This window comes from Varroa destructor, unplaced genomic scaffold (genome assembly GCF_002443255.2).
Source record: "Varroa destructor unplaced genomic scaffold, Vdes_3.0 BEIS01000001.1, whole genome shotgun sequence".
Taxonomy (NCBI): Eukaryota; Metazoa; Arthropoda; class Arachnida; order Mesostigmata; family Varroidae; genus Varroa; species Varroa destructor.
In genome coordinates, this window is record NW_019211454.1 from 33,730,190 (window position 1) to 33,748,375 (window position 18,186).

The following is an 18,186-nucleotide window of genomic DNA, read 5'->3' on the forward strand; positions in this document are numbered from 1 at the left end:
ACACTGACAGGCCGCGAATCTTCGCTCAGACAATTATCGTCGCACGTCGCTCGTTAATCTGCAAAATAAACGCAGCAATACATTTAGCAAATCGGGGGTTCGAAGGTGTAAACATATAATGAACAGATGGGCAAACTTTAATTTTTCAGTAGATTTATCTTCCAGTCTTCACTATTTGTTGTATTATCTTCACCGGAACACATTCTCGGTGCAGTAGTTTACGGATAAAACAAGCTCGTTGTGCGGTCTTGTTTGCCTGTATTGTAGCTAGAGGTGGTGGTGGTAACTGTAGTAAGAGCAGTTGTAGGGCAGTAGCTGTCGTTGTTGCCCCTGTAGTTGAGGCTTGCAAGTAATTCTGTGATGTTAACCTATAGAAGCTAATGGTCATGGAACCAATAGTAGAGGCCAAATCGAAAGGGCGGAAGGGACAGACGATACATGTATAGCACTTGGTACGCACACGCGTTATTTTTTACTGGGCAATTTGCTTAGTTGGGGCAAGTTGAACACCGCTACTGCTGCTGCTGCTGGATACGTAACAAGATTGTGGTTGGTTTATTGTATTTCTGTTTGTGTGTCTCTCGTTGTTCTTGGGTACCTGATTTGCGAGTTGCCCTTCTGTTACCTTACGATGTGTTGTCTGCTGTGGGAGCACGACACAATATGAGGCAGTAAAACAGAATAGTGGAGACTCGCTCCCCGCGGCACTCTTAGCTCGACTAAGCTCACGACGGGTGCCTTCGATGGAGGAGTTCGTAGAGCAGGAAGGGGGTTGTCTGGTGGTGATGGCAGCAGCAGCCGTTGCCTTTCAAAGAGGGGGGGGGGGGGGGACGACCGAGGACCCTCTCGCTGACGAAAGCCAACCTAACCCTCGCTATCAATCGCTCAATGTTAGAAGCTCTCAAGCAAAACTACATCCTAACCGGGATATTGCGCAGACCGATGCATGCGATGACATGAACAGACGAACAGAGCACTGAACAGATAAACTTACAGTTAGAGAGCCGATGTTGCGCTTTACTGGCCACTAGTCGTTCACTTCTGATGCCATTGAAACGGCAGTAGGTTGCGGGCAATTCGATCCTGGATTAGAGCACACGTATCACAGAAAGCTCACGTAAACTAAAAGTCCATCGGCTAACACTTACGTGAAACAGCCGCACTAACAGCTGAACATGTTTTCGTTGAAGCTTCAACAAGTCGTCGCTGAGGGCGCCACGAGTAATGCGCGGTTCGTCGTCCATTGACGTCACTCACTTGCATGCCCATAAAGAACAATATCTACTCTACCATAAAAGAACCGTAGAATGGTAGGGATGTGTGAATGGACGATGTCGCAACAGACCGCGCAAAATGAATTTGGCGCAAAGTTTTGGCATAGATTGTAATGTTTGATAATGTGACAAGGGCGTTTGTTAGGGTTAGCCTTTCCGATACATCAATAACCTGTTAATATTGACGGAATCACATCTGCGAACCGAATCCTAAGACGGCTATAGTTTACGACACTGTATCCTTGGAGCGCAGTAAGAGGGCTTGTTTGAACCAAATCAGCTGCTTACATTCAGTACTTCGACCGAATATATTCAGAGCTCTGGTTGCAATGGCTTTATTATTGCAGCTGTGATTTCTATTTGTTGAAAGCGACGTTAAATTATTGCTTGATTTGAATAAAGAAAATACGGTAAATAAATTGTTGCGTACAGATCGTTCCTTTAAGCGTAACGAAACAGCGCATGAATGTGACTGCTAGTACCAAATGCAGCGATGGGTAAGAAAAGAAGTTCAACTGTCACGTCCGAGGATTTGGGAAGCGGCAAGGTGCCACATCTCGATGATGACGAACGAGGGACCGGGAGTGGAAGTTCGTCGAAGAGCTTCAAAAAAGTGGCTTATGCCGCCAAGTGCGTCAAACCCGAGAGCAACAAACCCCGTATTATTAAAAACCTCAAACAAGTAAGAATATCTCAACGTCAATGCATGTCATATCTACTGGTAAATGCTTGTTTAATTGACAATCGGAAGTATCCCCTAAGAAAATATTTGTTAATCATGAAAAGCTTTTTGCTTTCGGTGTTACCGTTCTCCGACAGCAGACGTAAGCGCCTTACATAATGTATAGGCACGCCACCGTTTACCTTTTTGCAATTTGTATGATAAGTATAACAGTCTATCGACGCTTCTACACTTGTCTCTTGGGTAGTATGGTGTCCACGAAGACATCTTTGTAATGTGTTTAGGAGGTTTTCTTAGTGTTGCCGTCGGCCGATCAATTGACCCTGTTGTCTGTATGATTTTGTTGACGTAGTCTATCATATGCGTACGTGGATCGAGTCAACCTTTGGTAGAAGCTACTGACCTATTGGGTGTGTTTGTCAAATGTCACTGTATTTTATGATTTTGATCTTTCTTTTGTTGTAAGTTACACGTATATATGTATATACTCTTGAAGATTTTCAATTCAAAACATAGTTTATAAATATTTACATATATTAAACGAAAAGACAATTTGATGCGTCTTGGCAGACATATTGATTCTGTTTATTGAAAGTCCCAAACAATGTGTAAGAATTTTTAATACCTTTTTTCCGTTCTTGCCCTATGAATATTTATGCCTGATATAACTACCTCTTTACAAGACGTCACCAAAGCTTAAAGATTTTTATTGATAGTTGCACATTTATGAAAAATCAAAAAATGTACATTTTATGTGGTACTTGATTATCTAAAATTTGCTTGAAGAACCTCGTTCGAAACTCGTTTGAAGTGCATTTTTCCGCATAAGCGAAATAGATTAAATTCACAGTAAAATACCCTATTTAATGTTAGGAGAATGAATTACTATTTTCCTCATTCTGACGGGATCTATCGACTTGTACAAAGGAATACCACCTTAAAATAATACACCATGTTAAGTTTTTACCCTTTAAACGGCGCTTTTGACCCAGAAATTTAAACTCATGTACACTTTATTAATTGCACGTCGATTAGTATCGATAAATACTTCTTTAACCGTATATATAAAATTGCTGAAGTAATAAATTTGTGAAGAAATGACCGCATTGTGGAAAAACGGCGACATTTTATACTGAAATACCAAGTTTAGCTGTAAGAATATGCATTGCATTTTTACTATGCTTGTCGAAATCTATCACTTTATGAACAAACGTTTTCGATATTTTGAAAATTCGTTCAGAAAATTTCGAGGAGAGCATTTGGAAAATCATCATAGATTTGTTCGAAAAAGCACCCAAAAGCAGTGTTTTTTTACCTCTATTGGGATATAGTTGCAACGAAACCATTCACGGGTTTTTGGCTCCTTTCCACACCAATTTTGCGAAATACCAATATTACGTATAGGGACATATGTCACATTTTTAGTGAGTTCTTGAAATTTTCAATTAGTGCGAAGCAGTACCTTTCTAAAGTGTACCATGTTAAACTTAGACGACGATTTTAAGCTAAAAACCAAGATTTAGGTATATGATATTTCGATTCAGCTTTCCACAATTACTGATAAATATGTATTCTTTATATAATACATAATTTTATAATACTTTATACGTGTTCAAAAGCACGAATATATGGTTAACATCAGTCGCTATAACTTCCCGTGTAAAAAATCCAGAACGGAAAATTACCAAAAAAACAATTTTAACAACGAACGTTATTCTCAAACAGACAAACATAAGCAGAAAAATATACTAACAGAAACATACTACTAATTCAACGCAACGGAATTTAATGCTTTCATCCTAATATGTTCAACCTTTTGTAGCTCTACTATGCTCAATATGTCATAGGACGAATAGAATTCATAAAATTTAAGCACCTTTTTTGAACACAGTATTAAGTGATGAGAATTTGCCGCGTTGTTTTCTTAGTTTGCATTACTTGCTTAATATTTTATACTTTTTAGTTTTGACAACATCTCATTTGAATCAGATACTTTAGCCACACGGTTAGAACGAGTATCAGAGAAAAGCTGGTATGAACATTTGTTTAATGTTTTAGGTTTGCATCCCATCTCCAATTAATACCAAAACTGCTTAAAAATAACAGATAGAAATTGATGTAATCGAATTGTTAGGTAACAACTGCCGAGCGTTTGTATCCTAGTGGGGTAGCTTCATATGGATCCATCGAAATGCACAATACAACGAAACCTGCCAAAAAATACTCCGATATTAGTGGTAAATCTGTTTTAGTCAAATATTAATAACTTCCGATAGAATTGGTCTATAATATTACAGCGTATATATTATATGACTCATTGTCTGATACACAAATAAACAAAGACAAACTGTTCGGTGGCATAAAAGATGCATCTTGTCTTAGAAACATACTTTTCTGCAGAGATATTATCGGAGTATATAATTCTTATGTATGTTTTTTAAGGTCTACCGGCTAAATACACGGATCCGCATACGAAGTTGTATTATGCTGACGCGGAGGAATACGCCCGGATTCGATATTTAAACACAGATCAAATCGCTGGGTATCTATCACTGCGTCGAGCGAATATACCCACACCCTAAGGCCACAACATCTGCTCATGTCTTCGAACATTAAGTCAAATAGACTACGGACAGAATTCCCAAATTCTGCTGTAACTGTTTAAACAGATCTTGAATTCAAAAAAACTCTACATGGCATATTAGATGTACGTATTTCAAATTAGATTCCATTATCAATTATCACCGAAATATGATGATAAGGAACTGCCAGCTAAAAACAATCTTCATAGTTTTTCCTAGTTGTGTAGTTTCTGCTTTTCTCGCGCAGGCAAACGTTTCAATCTAGTAAAAACTGATATATGAAATACCCAGAATGTGATAATGTAACACAAAATCATTTCGTTGGTATAGAATATTGCAATAACCAAATTTTATTATTATTCTGTATATACCCTATGATATCCTACTTATATGTACAGTTTGTGTGCATCATGCGTAGAAGCTCAATAAATAGTTAATCAATCACTTCACTTATCATATTCTTTGCTTCACTTTCAATTACATCACAGCCAACTAGGATATCTAACATTACTTTTACTTTTCTATGTGCGTATGGTGTTACTAGGTATAAATTTCCTGTATCACTACAATATATACAAAAGCTTATCCACTTTAACGTCAATATCCCAATGGCTCGTACCTGTTGCCAAATACTCATTCTGTAAAAATGATCTTTTCGTGTCTTGAGAACCTGCCTTGAAGGCTTGTTGGCTTAATGCATGATCTGCTTTTTTGCTGTTTAGATCCCAATAAGCCGTTACTCGTTTCTTTGTTGCTTTCCATTGAGAATAGTTCTGGAGATTGCTTAAAAAGCAGTGCAACAAAACTTAGTCCCTTTCTCATATAAACAAGCCGATATGGGTCCGTACGCGAACGCCTCAGTCCGAGCATATAATGGAAAGTAAACCCAAGAATAACAATAGATGGAACGGATTGCAAAAATATAGCACGTAACCTTTCTCAACGAACAACAGACTTCCGTGACCAATATAATTTCTCTATTCTGCGCCTTCATTTGTCTGCATTTAGTTTTCCTTCAAGTTCTATGATTAGCTCCAAATTAGTGGTATCGTTATATATCTATATTAAAAGTAACAACAATGGTTCGAGTAATATCGCTTGCAATTAGGTGCCAAGTAAAATAAAGACGGAAGAGCGCGATTTATCCAACTAGATTTTCAAAAGATCTTCAAACGAGCCGTTCTTGGACGTTATCCTTAAAGTAATCTTTGCAGCGTTGAAAAATAGTCCTAGGTTGAACTAGAAGTTCAGCGGCTCGCTCGAACTTTTTGCCATTTCGACGCAGGTACATTTGGGCGTCGTGACGCAGTTTGTCCATCTTTTCTGGCCGAGTTTCATCCAGGGTGAACGGCTCGCTTAGGTACGGATTAAATCGGAAATAAGTTCCCGGTGGCAGAAGATCATTGCAAAGCGTGTGCACTGCCTGTGGATAACCGAAAACAAATTCGAGATCTATTATTATAATTACAAGTATATAATAATAAGAGTAATTATATAGTAACCAATAACCCTAGGTTTTTTTCTCTCCGATGGAGAACTGTAACGAGGTTAGTTGACTCCCATGATGGCTTCGAAGTCGTTCCGGTTATGCAACACGACATAATCAGTTCACGATTATTCAGTCGTTGTCTTGCAACGATGTTTACTACAACTTATTATGGCTACTAGAAATTGTGCAAACCCTCAATGGCCACATAGTACATTAATTCTTACCTCAGTATCGGTAGCAGAGTCAACGATTTTTACAATTTTTGTCTTCAGGGAGGTTGATCTAGCGCAGCTGCTGGGACTCTCTTCGGGAATGTACCGCCCAGAGCCGATGGACACAACACATTGAATCTTTTCGTCCGGCCAAAGAAGGCGTGATTCATGGATCGCCGCAGCTGTTTGGCAGTTATGCAGTTAGGAAATATACGCCAGCTATATATAATGGATAGGATACCAATCCAACTAAATAATTCAGCGACGACAGAGTTGAAAAACTTACCAGTAGGATTATTTTGTATAATTCCCCCATCCTGATGAACGTCTCCGTTATAATGAAACTCTTCGAAATAGAAAGGAGCCGAACTGCTAGCCCGAACAGCTTCCCAAACATGGGGGCTACAGCTGCCAGCATAGTAACTTTCATCCCGAGGCGGTAGTTGATAATTTCGGAACAGGAATGGCACCAACTGCTGCTTATTTACAATTGCCGATAAAATTCCGACTCGAGGCATATCTGAAAATTCAGTAAAGATAAGAAACTAAAATATTCGGAGAGTTTTGTCGGATCGAAAGCGACAAACGAATTATACGAATCTAAAAAACGCGGACTCATTATTTTTAGCGGGCTAGTTCAGCAAAGCTAATAAGGGGATTCGAGCTTCTCTATTCAGTATATTCAGAATAGCAAATCCTAATGAACTCACTCGCCTTGAATTCGACTTGAATGAATCATGGTCAGGTCACCATAAAGTTCTTGGAGTATTTGTTGCCACTGCATTGTGTCGTAATAGGCGTGGTTCCAAACAAGTTTTCCGGTGCCCCACCATGAACTTTGTTGGAACACCGTCGAACTCATGTTACGGTAGAGTCGGTGACATTCGTCCAAATCCTTTTGAAGAGCGGTCAATATTCCGACGAGGATGGCACCTATATGGTCACATGTATCACGATATTAGTTACATACTATTCGGTCGATGAGCATGTACGATTTTAATAAAAAATGTCTGAGTTGAGAATAAATCAGATTGAAGGGTTAAAAATAACTTACAGTTCCTTTTTTTGTCGAAGTCAAAGCACTGGCCGATAACTGATCGTACAAATATATTAATCTACCTAATTAATCTTTTAGGATTTAAATCTTGAGGGCACCTTTCATGGCATTATATCAAGTCGCAGGTAAATTTTTCGCTTTTAGATTTTCTTTAATTTCGACTTTACAAAATACCACAGTACCTTATAGAAAATTATAATATTAGTCCATCCTTCTAGAAACGCTTAAAATGGTATTAACAATTTTTATATGATATATATATATATATATATATGAACATACCGGTGGACACCCCTACGACGTAGTCGAATAGTTCTGAGATCTTTCTTCCGGTGCACTTTTCGAGTTGACGAAGCACTTCAATGACAAGCAAGCCGCGTACACCTCCGCCGTCGATACTCAAAATTCGTATTCCCGGCCCACGAGGTGGTTCCGCATAACCTAGCACACTTAGACATTGTCGTGTAAGCGCACGAACAGGTTCATCGCGCGTTTTCATTTTCACCTCCAGTAAAACTGATAGCGCCTTATCGTTGATAACTGTCGCGCGAGAATTCGGATAGCGCAGTAAATGCTCGGAGAACTCTTCTAACCTACAGAAAGGAATCGTAAGTGAAAATACGTCCCCTACCTGCCCTTGAAAGGTATCTATCTCTACGTGTGTTCCTACAGACCTTTGAGTCATCACCGACGGAAGATCAGCAAGCTGAATTGCACGAATTAGATGTCTCGATCGCGCATCAATGTCGTCCTGAGTTCTTAGAAGCAATTCGACCGGAATATTTCTTTTGGCTTCTTTGGTTGTAGTAGCAGAATCCGAAATAGCTGTAGAAACCGGTACAGAGGTTGTACCTTTTGTTCGTTCCTCAACATCGACTTCCGAATTTTCAGAAGCGCTTTGATCGACCTTCTCTACGTTATTTTTAGTTGCTTGAGCGCGGTCTTCTTTGAGAGCTCTTTCAAGAACGTCGTCCTTGATAACGTCGTGTCCAATCGTCTCCTCCGAGATCGCATCATCAAGAAGTGGACCTAGTACAGTCTGTCCCTTACCGCTATTGCCCCGCACATTTTCCTGATTTGCGTCATTCAACTGAACACCAAGTCGTGGCTCCAATTTGGAAACCTGATCTCTAGACAAGATCTGCATGTATCACCAATAACACAGACATTAAAAGAAGTAAAAAAAAACGTATAAGGGCCATTCATTTATACCACTTTTTTGCTTCTACTAACCTTTCTTCTCTGTAAACTTATTTAACTTGCGTGATCGAAGACTTGCTTAAAGTTATTACAATACTTTGAGGATCCTTTAAAACAGGTACAAAGCATACAAACCCAACATTTCTTACCCTTCGCCATTGATCGCTAGCGTTTTCAACTACCTGACTCCAGGCCTGCAACGCGCTCTCATAGAGCTTCCTCGGTATTTTTACCGTACTCATGGCTGCGCGTAACGGCACCGTGACCCCTGCATAGCCAGTTATGCTGCGTTGTAGCCGCTTTAGTCGAACAAAACGCATTGGGAAGCTCATTTTTGAAGAATTATATATGCTTTACTGACGGATCAAGACCACACATAACTCAATCCAATTTAACGCACGAATGACGATACCAGACACCAGGGAAGAACATTGATTTCGTGGTGCTCTTTCGTGCTATTTCCCTCATATGTAAGATATGATAAAATCGCAAACTGGAGCTGTTAATGCGAAATTAAGGAAATACTTTGTCAAAGTATAGAGTGCCTGTCTTAATTGCCCAGTATACTGATTTCGTTGCGATTAACGATCGCACTAATAGCGATTTCAGCTGTTATTACACTGGTATCGGTCAGTATAAATGCAGAGACACTATTCAATGTAAATGTTCTTGTTGTTAATTGCAGTTTAATTCTGAGTGGCCTACCTGGAAACAGAAACAAGCAAATAAATTTAGCTACGTTAGATGGAGAAATGTGCAGGTATTTAATTGAAGTAAGCATGTACAGTGTCTCTATCCAGAAACTAAGCGAGTTATTTGAAATCCATTATACCAATTCTTCAAGAGAAAAAAATATTGTATAGAAATGGCGTTGGTACGATAATAAACAATCAGGAGAGTAAAAAGAAAAGCGTCGCATTTTGAGATACAACCGTAAACGTTGAAGTACAGTGACCTGGAAGTCGGTACGAAGTATCCAAGCTTTATGCTCCACACAGACAGCACCCATAGAGCTTATTCTAAATATTGCTGCTTCAAAATAATTTCTAGCACATCAGAAAAAAACGACTTTTTTTTTTTTAAATTAATACATAAGCTACACGGAAACTATTGTAAAACTAATGAATCACCAAGAGTTCTGTTTTAGATTTGGAAGGTCACTCATTGACATAGTTATCTATCAATGTTGTTAATCTTGTTAAGCCCCGTATGGAACCCTCGACCGTTTCTAGCAGGAAAATCGCTCAACCTAGTTATTCTGTATCATTCACGCAAAATTCTCTGTTCACCAGAATCAGATGAGTTAAGTTACGACAAAATCGAAGTTACTCAAATGAAATAAAGCTCTATATTTCTAGAATATGAAAGGCACGTTATGTTTTCACTCATTACAGCAGGCCAACTTTTGACAGCATTTATGCTGCATCGCAGAAACTGAGAGCCAAAAACTAAAAGTATTTCCACTTTGACCGGGTTACCCAGTTTTCATTGTAGTCATAGCAGGCCGCCCAAGGTTTGGGGTAACGATGCACTGAGACCGGTGATAGGGAGGCAAACGAATAGAAGCCGACTCAACACACCATCTTTTCCTCCTCTACAGCATACGCTGCTATTATGCGGTATAGCACCACCAGCTTATAGAAGCAAGTACTGCGCGATAACTGAACGGTTGAGAGTTCAACCATTAGCAATATATCGTCGTCGTCGTCATCACGCTGTTGTTAGCATTGGAAAACGCTAATGCGGTTTCACGCAAAAAAATGTAAAGATTTGCTTAGTAAAGAGCTAATTAACTGTATGTATTTTAAGACCAAATTTTACATGTTTGTGACTCACAAATAGTTAGAGTTAAATTCCTAATTGAAATCCTAAATAAGTTATATCGACTTAAGCACTGTCTGACAATGTTAGTTACAATGTTAGTTGTGTTCTTGATAAAGTTATCAAGAAAAGCATCCACAGGGATACTCATCTGTTATGACAGTATACAGGATAGTGACATAGTTGGCCAACTATTCTTCTAGGTCTTCATCCATCCCATACCTGGTCATCAATATTAGATAACTGCGTGGGGAATAAACACCTTTCTCGAAGAAGTAATGAGCTTGTTAGAGTCCGTTCACAAAAAGCTGGCCCGCCAACAAGTCGAGATCGCTTTTTCCAACTGACTTTCTTGGATGATTCCTTTCGCTAGACGCATTAGATGTCAGCGTGTCCTTCAAGTCAAACTGTTAGACAGCTAACCAATAGCCCTGTTTAAAACTTAGGCTTATGTAAATCGTATCCGCGCGCAATAGCATCAGCAAGCGTTGTCTTCCTCGCTTAGCACTCACACTTCCGATACAAATTAGCAGTCTTTGAAAAAAGAATGAACAGGTAACAACTGACACGAGCACAACAAGTTTGATTACGACAAGCGCATCTTGAATTTTTCCGGAAGCCTCAATGTCAGTGATACTTGTCAGCTAGTCGTAAATAGTAGTTTCCTTTTGCATCAGTTTAAGAATACGAACCTTCTGACGGCCTAATGTTTCAGTCGCGGTAAATACACATTATCTTCGCTGCGCATTAACCGCTGCTATCAGCATGACCAGTCACTTCCAGTGCAGTATCACAATGGCAGGCCGATCGAAATCATAGTTTGTGGAAGGGGCTAAAACCGCAACGGCAACTGCATCATGGCCATTATTAGCATCATCACAATGTGACAGGATCGCTATGAAGCAACAAACAGTATAACCAGGGTTCGTTAGATAGGCGGATGGTTAACACTGCTACTACTATAATGCTACGAGTAGGACTAGCGCCGGCTGTGGGAAGGGCAATGCCAGTACCCGCAGTTGCAACAAAGTTGTTATTGTCAGCGAGAAATGACGCGCTGGCTGCCGCCGTGATTGACGGGGCCTCGTTTGCCACCATGGCAGCGTTAAGTCAAAGTCAATAAATACGAGATGTCCGGTAGGCGTTCACCATGAACCGTACGAGATTGCAACAAAAACAGCGCTCCGAAGAAGGTGCAGCGGTCCTTAGTTAATATGGGCACATTAAATGACGAATTTTACGGTAATATGCGATAAAATCCACACAACTCGACCTAGCGTTGGGATTATTCAAGCAATGCTTGGCGGGTATTTGAATACGCAAAAATCGCCGCAGTAGGTCCAATGACTTGATGCCCATGCTAGCTTAATGGTGAACCGTTTTATACTAAGCAGAAGCAATGCTTGTAGCTTAAGAATCAGTGCTGAGAAACCTGATCGAATGCAACAGACTGTTGTTATATATGAGCCATTCTTTCCTAGACAATTTATTTTATCACAAACCAGATCGCACGTCGTGCCTTATGTCTCACATGTTTCAATTGGTGCAAACTCTAAAATAACGAATCAAGGATATATTACTAATATAAGATATTAGCAGTAGTAACGGTGTGGTTTTTCTACTAACTACTCGTCTCCTATTTGGCTAGATTGCGATTATTTCTATACACAGAAGAACGGTTTCTGCAAAAACATCGGTAAAACATCCAACCTACCTGATTTACGTACGCTTAATTATAAAAATAAGTTTAAATTTAGAATTAAGTGCTAACATTTAAGCTTTGGTTTGAAAATTATCTCGATAGGACACTTTAGTAGCTTTTAAGTTCCTAGCTTTTAGTAGCTTTGAAAGAGCTGTAGTACTTTTCTAGCTATCTAAGAACTTAAATCAATGCTTTGATGAACATATTTCTTAAATTAGTTCTAACTTGAGTGCAACTTGATTTGTTCCTAGCGTGTTGGTTATCGACTTCAAGCCAGTCATTTTATTAAACCCATTCACAGTGCGAGGTATCATCAACCATACCGAATATATCTATAAAACTTGTTAAAGAACTATGATCAAATATACTTATATATAAGTATATACATATATATATATGCATACATATATACATATACATATATATATGTAAGTAAATGCAGGGGTTTTCCCGGTACGAGCGGTGATCATTACGAAGCAAAGTTAATGCGTTTTGCGCACTTGCCGTACACATCAAAATGACACAATACACACAAGGGCTTTCCTAGTCGTGCAGATGTCGTAGTTTCTACGTCACAAGGTCAAGCAAAGGAAGACAACATTAGCTATTACCGGTAACAGTAATAGCAGAAGCATAAATCCACCGCGTACTCAGCCATAACATCGTCTCAGCTAAGAACGATACTAGACAGACAGACAGATCCGGGAGCGCTTGGTCCTTGTAGCAGGGCGCGAGAGCATTAGACTTAAATTGAACCGAACCAGTTGTTGAAAAAAACGCTAGAGTTTTTTTCGACAACTGGTTCGACGAGAACATCGCTGTCGTTTCCGCGTACAGTTTACAGATAATCTCTCACACGATTATGGGCGGACTATAGGGCGGACACAGTCAGAGATGGTAGAACCCTTAAGCGTACAATTCAGCATATATTTGCACAAGTGCAAATACTTCTAACGTATATCATTTTCAATTACACTCGCTGATAACTGAACACCTTGTTATGGCAAAATCGTTTTGAAAATGTGGTGCCCGAACGTTTCGGCGGTGGCCTTAGCGGTGAATACGAAAGCGGCCACAAATATTACGTTTAGTAGAGCTTTGATAGCTTCAGGAGGACAAAAGAAGCATCGCGCCAGTAGGCAGTTTTTTGCTAAAGCTACGCATTAGTGCAGATAATTTAATGAAAATAAGAGGAAATAAATATGCGTAACATTTTATCAAATCATTGCGATCATAAGACTCGAGTTCGCAGCTTAGTGGAACGCTGATAACAACTAAAATTAATTACCGTAAAAACTTTCTTGAGATTTACATGGGTTAGCCCTGCCGCAAACGGCAAACGCGTCTGATGATGGTTCAAGTTAGCGACTCTGACTTTTTCAAACAAGCACACAAATTACAAATACTGTATCTACGACGTTATTATCGATGACGTATAAAATAAGCTCTCTGCGATCATGTTTTCGTTTCGTCACCCCATATGTATGCTCTAAGTGCTGCAACGATGTGAGCAACCAAATATTTCAAGTTTATTACTACGTAACCTCTCGACGTCATCTTCCTATACCGAGTTTTTATAATAGGTTATCAGCAGGGTAGCAAGCACAAGTTCCACAGAGTAAATACGACGTAGTTGATATCCAGCAAATGATTTTCTTTATATCCTCCGCTTTGCACCATGCAATCAGTGTTACAGCAGTAACCGACAAACGAACACTAGCATTTTCTATTCTGCATTTCACTAGTAGCACCGATGCTATTGCTTCTCTACTATATACACAAAACATCTTGGGGTACTTTTACTTAGCTGGCTCTACCAAACGAAAATACAAACTTTACCAAACGAGTTTTATGTAAGATTATAACTTGATTAGTTACTGAAATCTTTCCATCGTTTGTTTTTTTTCTTATTCAGCTGAACGCGCTACTCGATGCGTTCGGTGTACTGATAGCCCGGGCTCGTCGTCTGTAGACTTTTTGGGTATGCATCTATCCAGTGGCTCAAGAAAAACAACAATAAGCATAGCATTGACTGAACGAATCTGGTTCTCTCTTCCCATTGCTGCCGGGTGTTACTCGTTAAAGGATAATTTTGATTTGTCGCTTTTATTAGAGAATGAAAGTCGATTCTAATGTTATACAATCCTCGACCGCCCACGTCTAATCCTGTTGGAAAATGCTGAAGAATTTAGTGCCTTGTACTCCGCTTTTTAAATGCCGTCATTTGGTCTGCACACCGCTGCGGTTCAATATTTTGCTCTAGCTAGAGGCGGTCATGGTGGAGGTGCTGAGACATCGCTCAGGTCTCCCAGCATAGACGAATATGCGTTTCGCCTTTTACTAAACGCATCCGTGCTGGGGGACACTTACAATGAGCCTAAATGGCAATTTTTGTAGCCCCTTTATGGGGCTCCCCTATACGATCCAAAAATATAGTCACTTGATGAAGTCGTAGTGACGACTAGCATAGATGTTATGCAGATAATGCTGCCTTCCTAAGAGAGGACCGGTGTTCACAACATACACTGGCTCTTAAAGTAAAAGGCTGGTGAGCACCCGGCGGCAGAATTCTGACCTTTTTAGTACTTAGTAATGTTATTTATTATTATTATCATCCTTGTTCAAATCAACCTATGGAAGTTTTAAAGTTAACGCCTGAGAAAACAAGCAATCCATAATATTAAACGCATAACACTATGATTTCCAAGCACTCTTTTTGTCGTTAACCCTATCATAGGCGGTATTAAAAACTAATTTTACAAAATAGTTAACTACCAAAAATATACCGGATGCACTGAATGAAATCGCTTTTGATTTCGCGAGATCTTTTGTCAAGATCTGTCGTGAATCCACTTACCAATCCTCTTGTTGCTACTCTAGGAAGATCTGTATCCTATTCTGAACCCCCCCGGGAACTATAGGTGAATGATTGTTGTAACAGGTATGTTTCTATTGCCTTCAATGGCACACTCCGGCAAAGTTGGTATTAGATTGACGTTATAGATCAAGAAGTTCAGACAGGATTCGCTACCGGTAATCGGCTGTTCAAACGTAGGCTCAGATGGTGCTCTCATCCAATTCTAATCCCTGTCAGTGGTTGCGAAGGGAACAGTGCTGCGAAATATACAATCTTGTTTACTCACTGCGTTAGCTTCTCATCGCTTTGTGCACTGAACAGAAACTCCGAACCGTCCGACGGCGTCAGACGGAAGATGTGCTCGCACTCCATGGAATCTTAATAACATGTGTCTGAATAAACATTTTGAAGAGGTGTGAGGACGGTTTTGAATAGGCGACAATAAACTGTCGTAAGAAACTCTCGATATACGATACAAATTTATCACCACGCCTTAGTTATTTCATGCAGTTAAGACTGCACAGCAAGCAAACAAGACCGTATGTATGAAGATATCTATAATGCGATTATATACATTTGAACACAAGATCTTTCAGTTTTTATGCTGCAAGTATCCATCGCATTCGCGAATCATCTGCGCATCCTCAGATGAGCTCAACTGCAAGCAAGTTTAACACGCACGTTGCATAAGTTAATAGGAAGAATGTTGGCATCAGCCTTAGCGCCATAAAGAAAGCCAACATAAACTGACACAGGACGGCGTAGTGTTTTTTTAGCTACGTACAGGGGTGCGCTTGCCACCGACCTGCAGTTCGTGCTTGCGATCTAATAATCCCTCGATAGTTCGGCAGCGCGCTCTGAAATGGTTGAGATTCGGCGACGGGTACTAAAATTTGGTGCGCGGAGCACTACGCTGTAGTTCTTTGTCTATCGGGGGCCTCACGGTTTCGACACGACACAGGTCAGTCCTGCCTTCGCCCTCTATACTTCATTGCGACTAGTCCTGCTGATATAATATGCATATCCGAATTATAAGAATTTATATATTAAGAATTTATTGTTTTCGATTTTCATATTCGGCTATGGTATTACATATAGTGGTCTGATATACAGAGATATGATTTAAATCGTATTACAATTGTGAACTTTATTTAAGCTTTAATCGCACACATGTTAGCTTCAAATTGCGTCTCGGTGCGTATTGAGAGCAGCCATAGGACGCTTACAGTCACTAACACAACTAATGACAGTTATCCCCGTGAGTGGAGAACCTCTGCTTATGTTGCGGTTTTTGAACGTTATCAGGTCAGTGAGAAGAGCAATCCCATGTTAATGATCACTGTGTTAGTGAAGCTCAAATAGATGACAGAGTCAGCCTACGACGGTCCCCGAGCACAGTTATCCTCGTTTTTTCTTTTGAACTAACCAGTTACAGAATTAGATAGGCAACCTAAAATTATGCAATTCAATCCGAGAGGGAGTTTCTTATTTGATTTGTTAGCAATGTTGCATTATAGAAAATAAGCGGCGCGTTAGCTGTACGCGGGATTATGATATGTGTAAGAACCGTGCTGGCATTAATAAGTCTGTAACTAAATAAATATACTGTAAATAAAGAGTGCAACTGTGATGGATGATGATTTGTCGGACAACCATGACAACTTTATTAAAATCAAACATGTTGCTCAATGTCTTATATATTTTATTTATTCTAACCTATTTTTTAATAGTCCAAGTTTTGTACAAGAGGCTATGTTCCAGAGAGAGGATATAACAATAATAGTGCTGAAACCTTTATTGTCTATGTTGCTTCTGCTACAGGGTGCGTGAGGTGAGGTTCACGCCAGACGCTTACCGCGTCTGTTCGGCATAATTTTCTGTAATTTTGAAAGCTGAATAATTATCTTGGATCAGAGACTTTCAGAGTAGTGAGGTTAAACCTGCCTGATGAAATGATCCTGCTCTCCTTACAATCACCATAACCCACAGAAAAAAGTGATTAAATTCGAAGTAAAAAGGCTAATGGTAATGTAAATTTCTCACTAGAACCTTATTAGATTAATGCACTGGAAAGGCAATCGCTAAGAAATCTGTATACTGCACATCACTTTTTCAAAAATCAAAAGTGTGCTCCGCGCATAGGACATTCAGGAATACAAACAGTCTCGTATCGTTCTTATACAAACACTCATACCTTTTGATTGGATCGTCACTGGCATATGTTTGGAAAACTTCAACTTCATATAGGCCAATACTAGTTGTTGCAATTAAGCAACTTAAACCTCTGATTTAGCAACCAAAAGAATAACTGAATAACTATATACCGACTTTTTTCAAAGGGAATGTATAATGAACAACGGCCGCACAAGATCTGGACGAAACCGACTAACATCACATCCTCTAAGTGTGGACAATGCAGCTTTTTCGGCTAAATGAACATTTACTCATCATTTCTATACTACTAGCCCACCTCAGCTGCACTTGCTGCAAAAGTCTTATAGAGATCATTACAGGAAGTTCCGACGTTAAGTTTCATCATCATTAGTCAGCCGTTGACTCGCGATTTGAAAAGCTTGTGCCAAAACAATGAGACTCAAAAACATTGTTACGTTTACATTCCTACGCGGCTTAACGTTGCACCTCATAAAATTGTAACCCATGTATATTTTATTCAAGCATTTAACTATAACTCATTTAGATTATTTGTCATTGCCTAAGGACCTTTCTTTTCGACCAAACCATAACGAGTTAGTTTCAATAAAATTTTGCTGTAACTAGGGCATGTAGAGTAGTTTAAAGAAGCATAAAAGTTCTATTCTGGTATTTTTGGCTACAATTCGGACCAGGCACTCATAAAGCACAATGCCAAGACTTACAATACGCAATCGTTCCTTGTGAATTAGTCGTTTACACTTCGCAAACCCGTAGTTTATGCATAATATAAGTGTCACACTTACGAAATATTATCCAATTGACTCAAGTTGGTCAAAGGTCGCGTCGCAAAGTCGCAATGCGTAGAATTGGGCGTACAGAAAGTGTTTCCATTGTTTGTAAACTCTAAATGTTGCACACACTTTTTACTGTGGCCGCAATACGAAGAATATAGGCCCTGTGTATACTAAAATAACATTCCGTTGCTCTTCTGTTATTGCAGCAAAAAAAATCAAGTTAATTTTATTTTACTTCTACACTTTAAGGTACAGATCAGACGATATATATATTGTAATAACACGGTCCAAGAATAATATATATATATATATATATGTGTGTAGACTTTTCTAAGTCTACACACATATATATATATATATAT

General features: G+C 39.4%; 2 protein-coding genes and 1 non-coding gene across 11 annotated transcripts in view; 2 read left to right on the plus strand and 1 right to left on the minus strand.

Moving 5' to 3' along the window:
- The first annotated feature begins 1,556 nt into the window (after positions 1–1,556).
- On the plus strand, positions 1,557–4,987 carry LOC111243276 (INO80 complex subunit C). Its single transcript, XM_022788567.2, has 3 exons — positions 1,557–1,956; positions 4,091–4,193; positions 4,399–4,987. Exons 1-3 carry the CDS (start codon positions 1,768–1,770, stop codon positions 4,536–4,538), a joined length of 432 nt encoding a protein of 143 aa, XP_022644302.1. The 5' UTR covers positions 1,557–1,767; the 3' UTR covers positions 4,539–4,987.
- LOC111243272 (calcium-independent phospholipase A2-gamma-like) overlaps positions 4,855–18,186 on the minus strand; it is a 16,236-nt gene continuing 2,904 nt past the window's right edge. The window contains exons 2-9 of one of the 9 annotated variants that reach the window (XM_086977026.1): positions 11,010–11,212; positions 8,646–9,201; positions 7,971–8,437; positions 7,579–7,889; positions 6,954–7,172; positions 6,526–6,759; positions 6,252–6,421; positions 4,855–5,961 (exon numbers count right to left, since the gene is read on the minus strand). In XM_086977026.1, the coding sequence (XP_086833152.1) occupies positions 5,707–5,961; positions 6,252–6,421; positions 6,526–6,759; positions 6,954–7,172; positions 7,579–7,889; positions 7,971–8,437; positions 8,646–8,828 (1,839 nt within the window). In that variant the 5' untranslated portion in view covers positions 8,829–9,201; positions 11,010–11,212 and the 3' untranslated portion in view covers positions 4,855–5,706. The other 8 variants (XM_086977033.1, XM_086977034.1, XM_086977027.1 and 5 more) reach the window with 8 other exon arrangements.
- On the plus strand, positions 14,315–14,431 carry LOC147758547 (U5 spliceosomal RNA). The gene has a single exon (XR_015319843.1). It is a non-coding gene; the product is annotated as a U5 spliceosomal RNA (small nuclear RNA).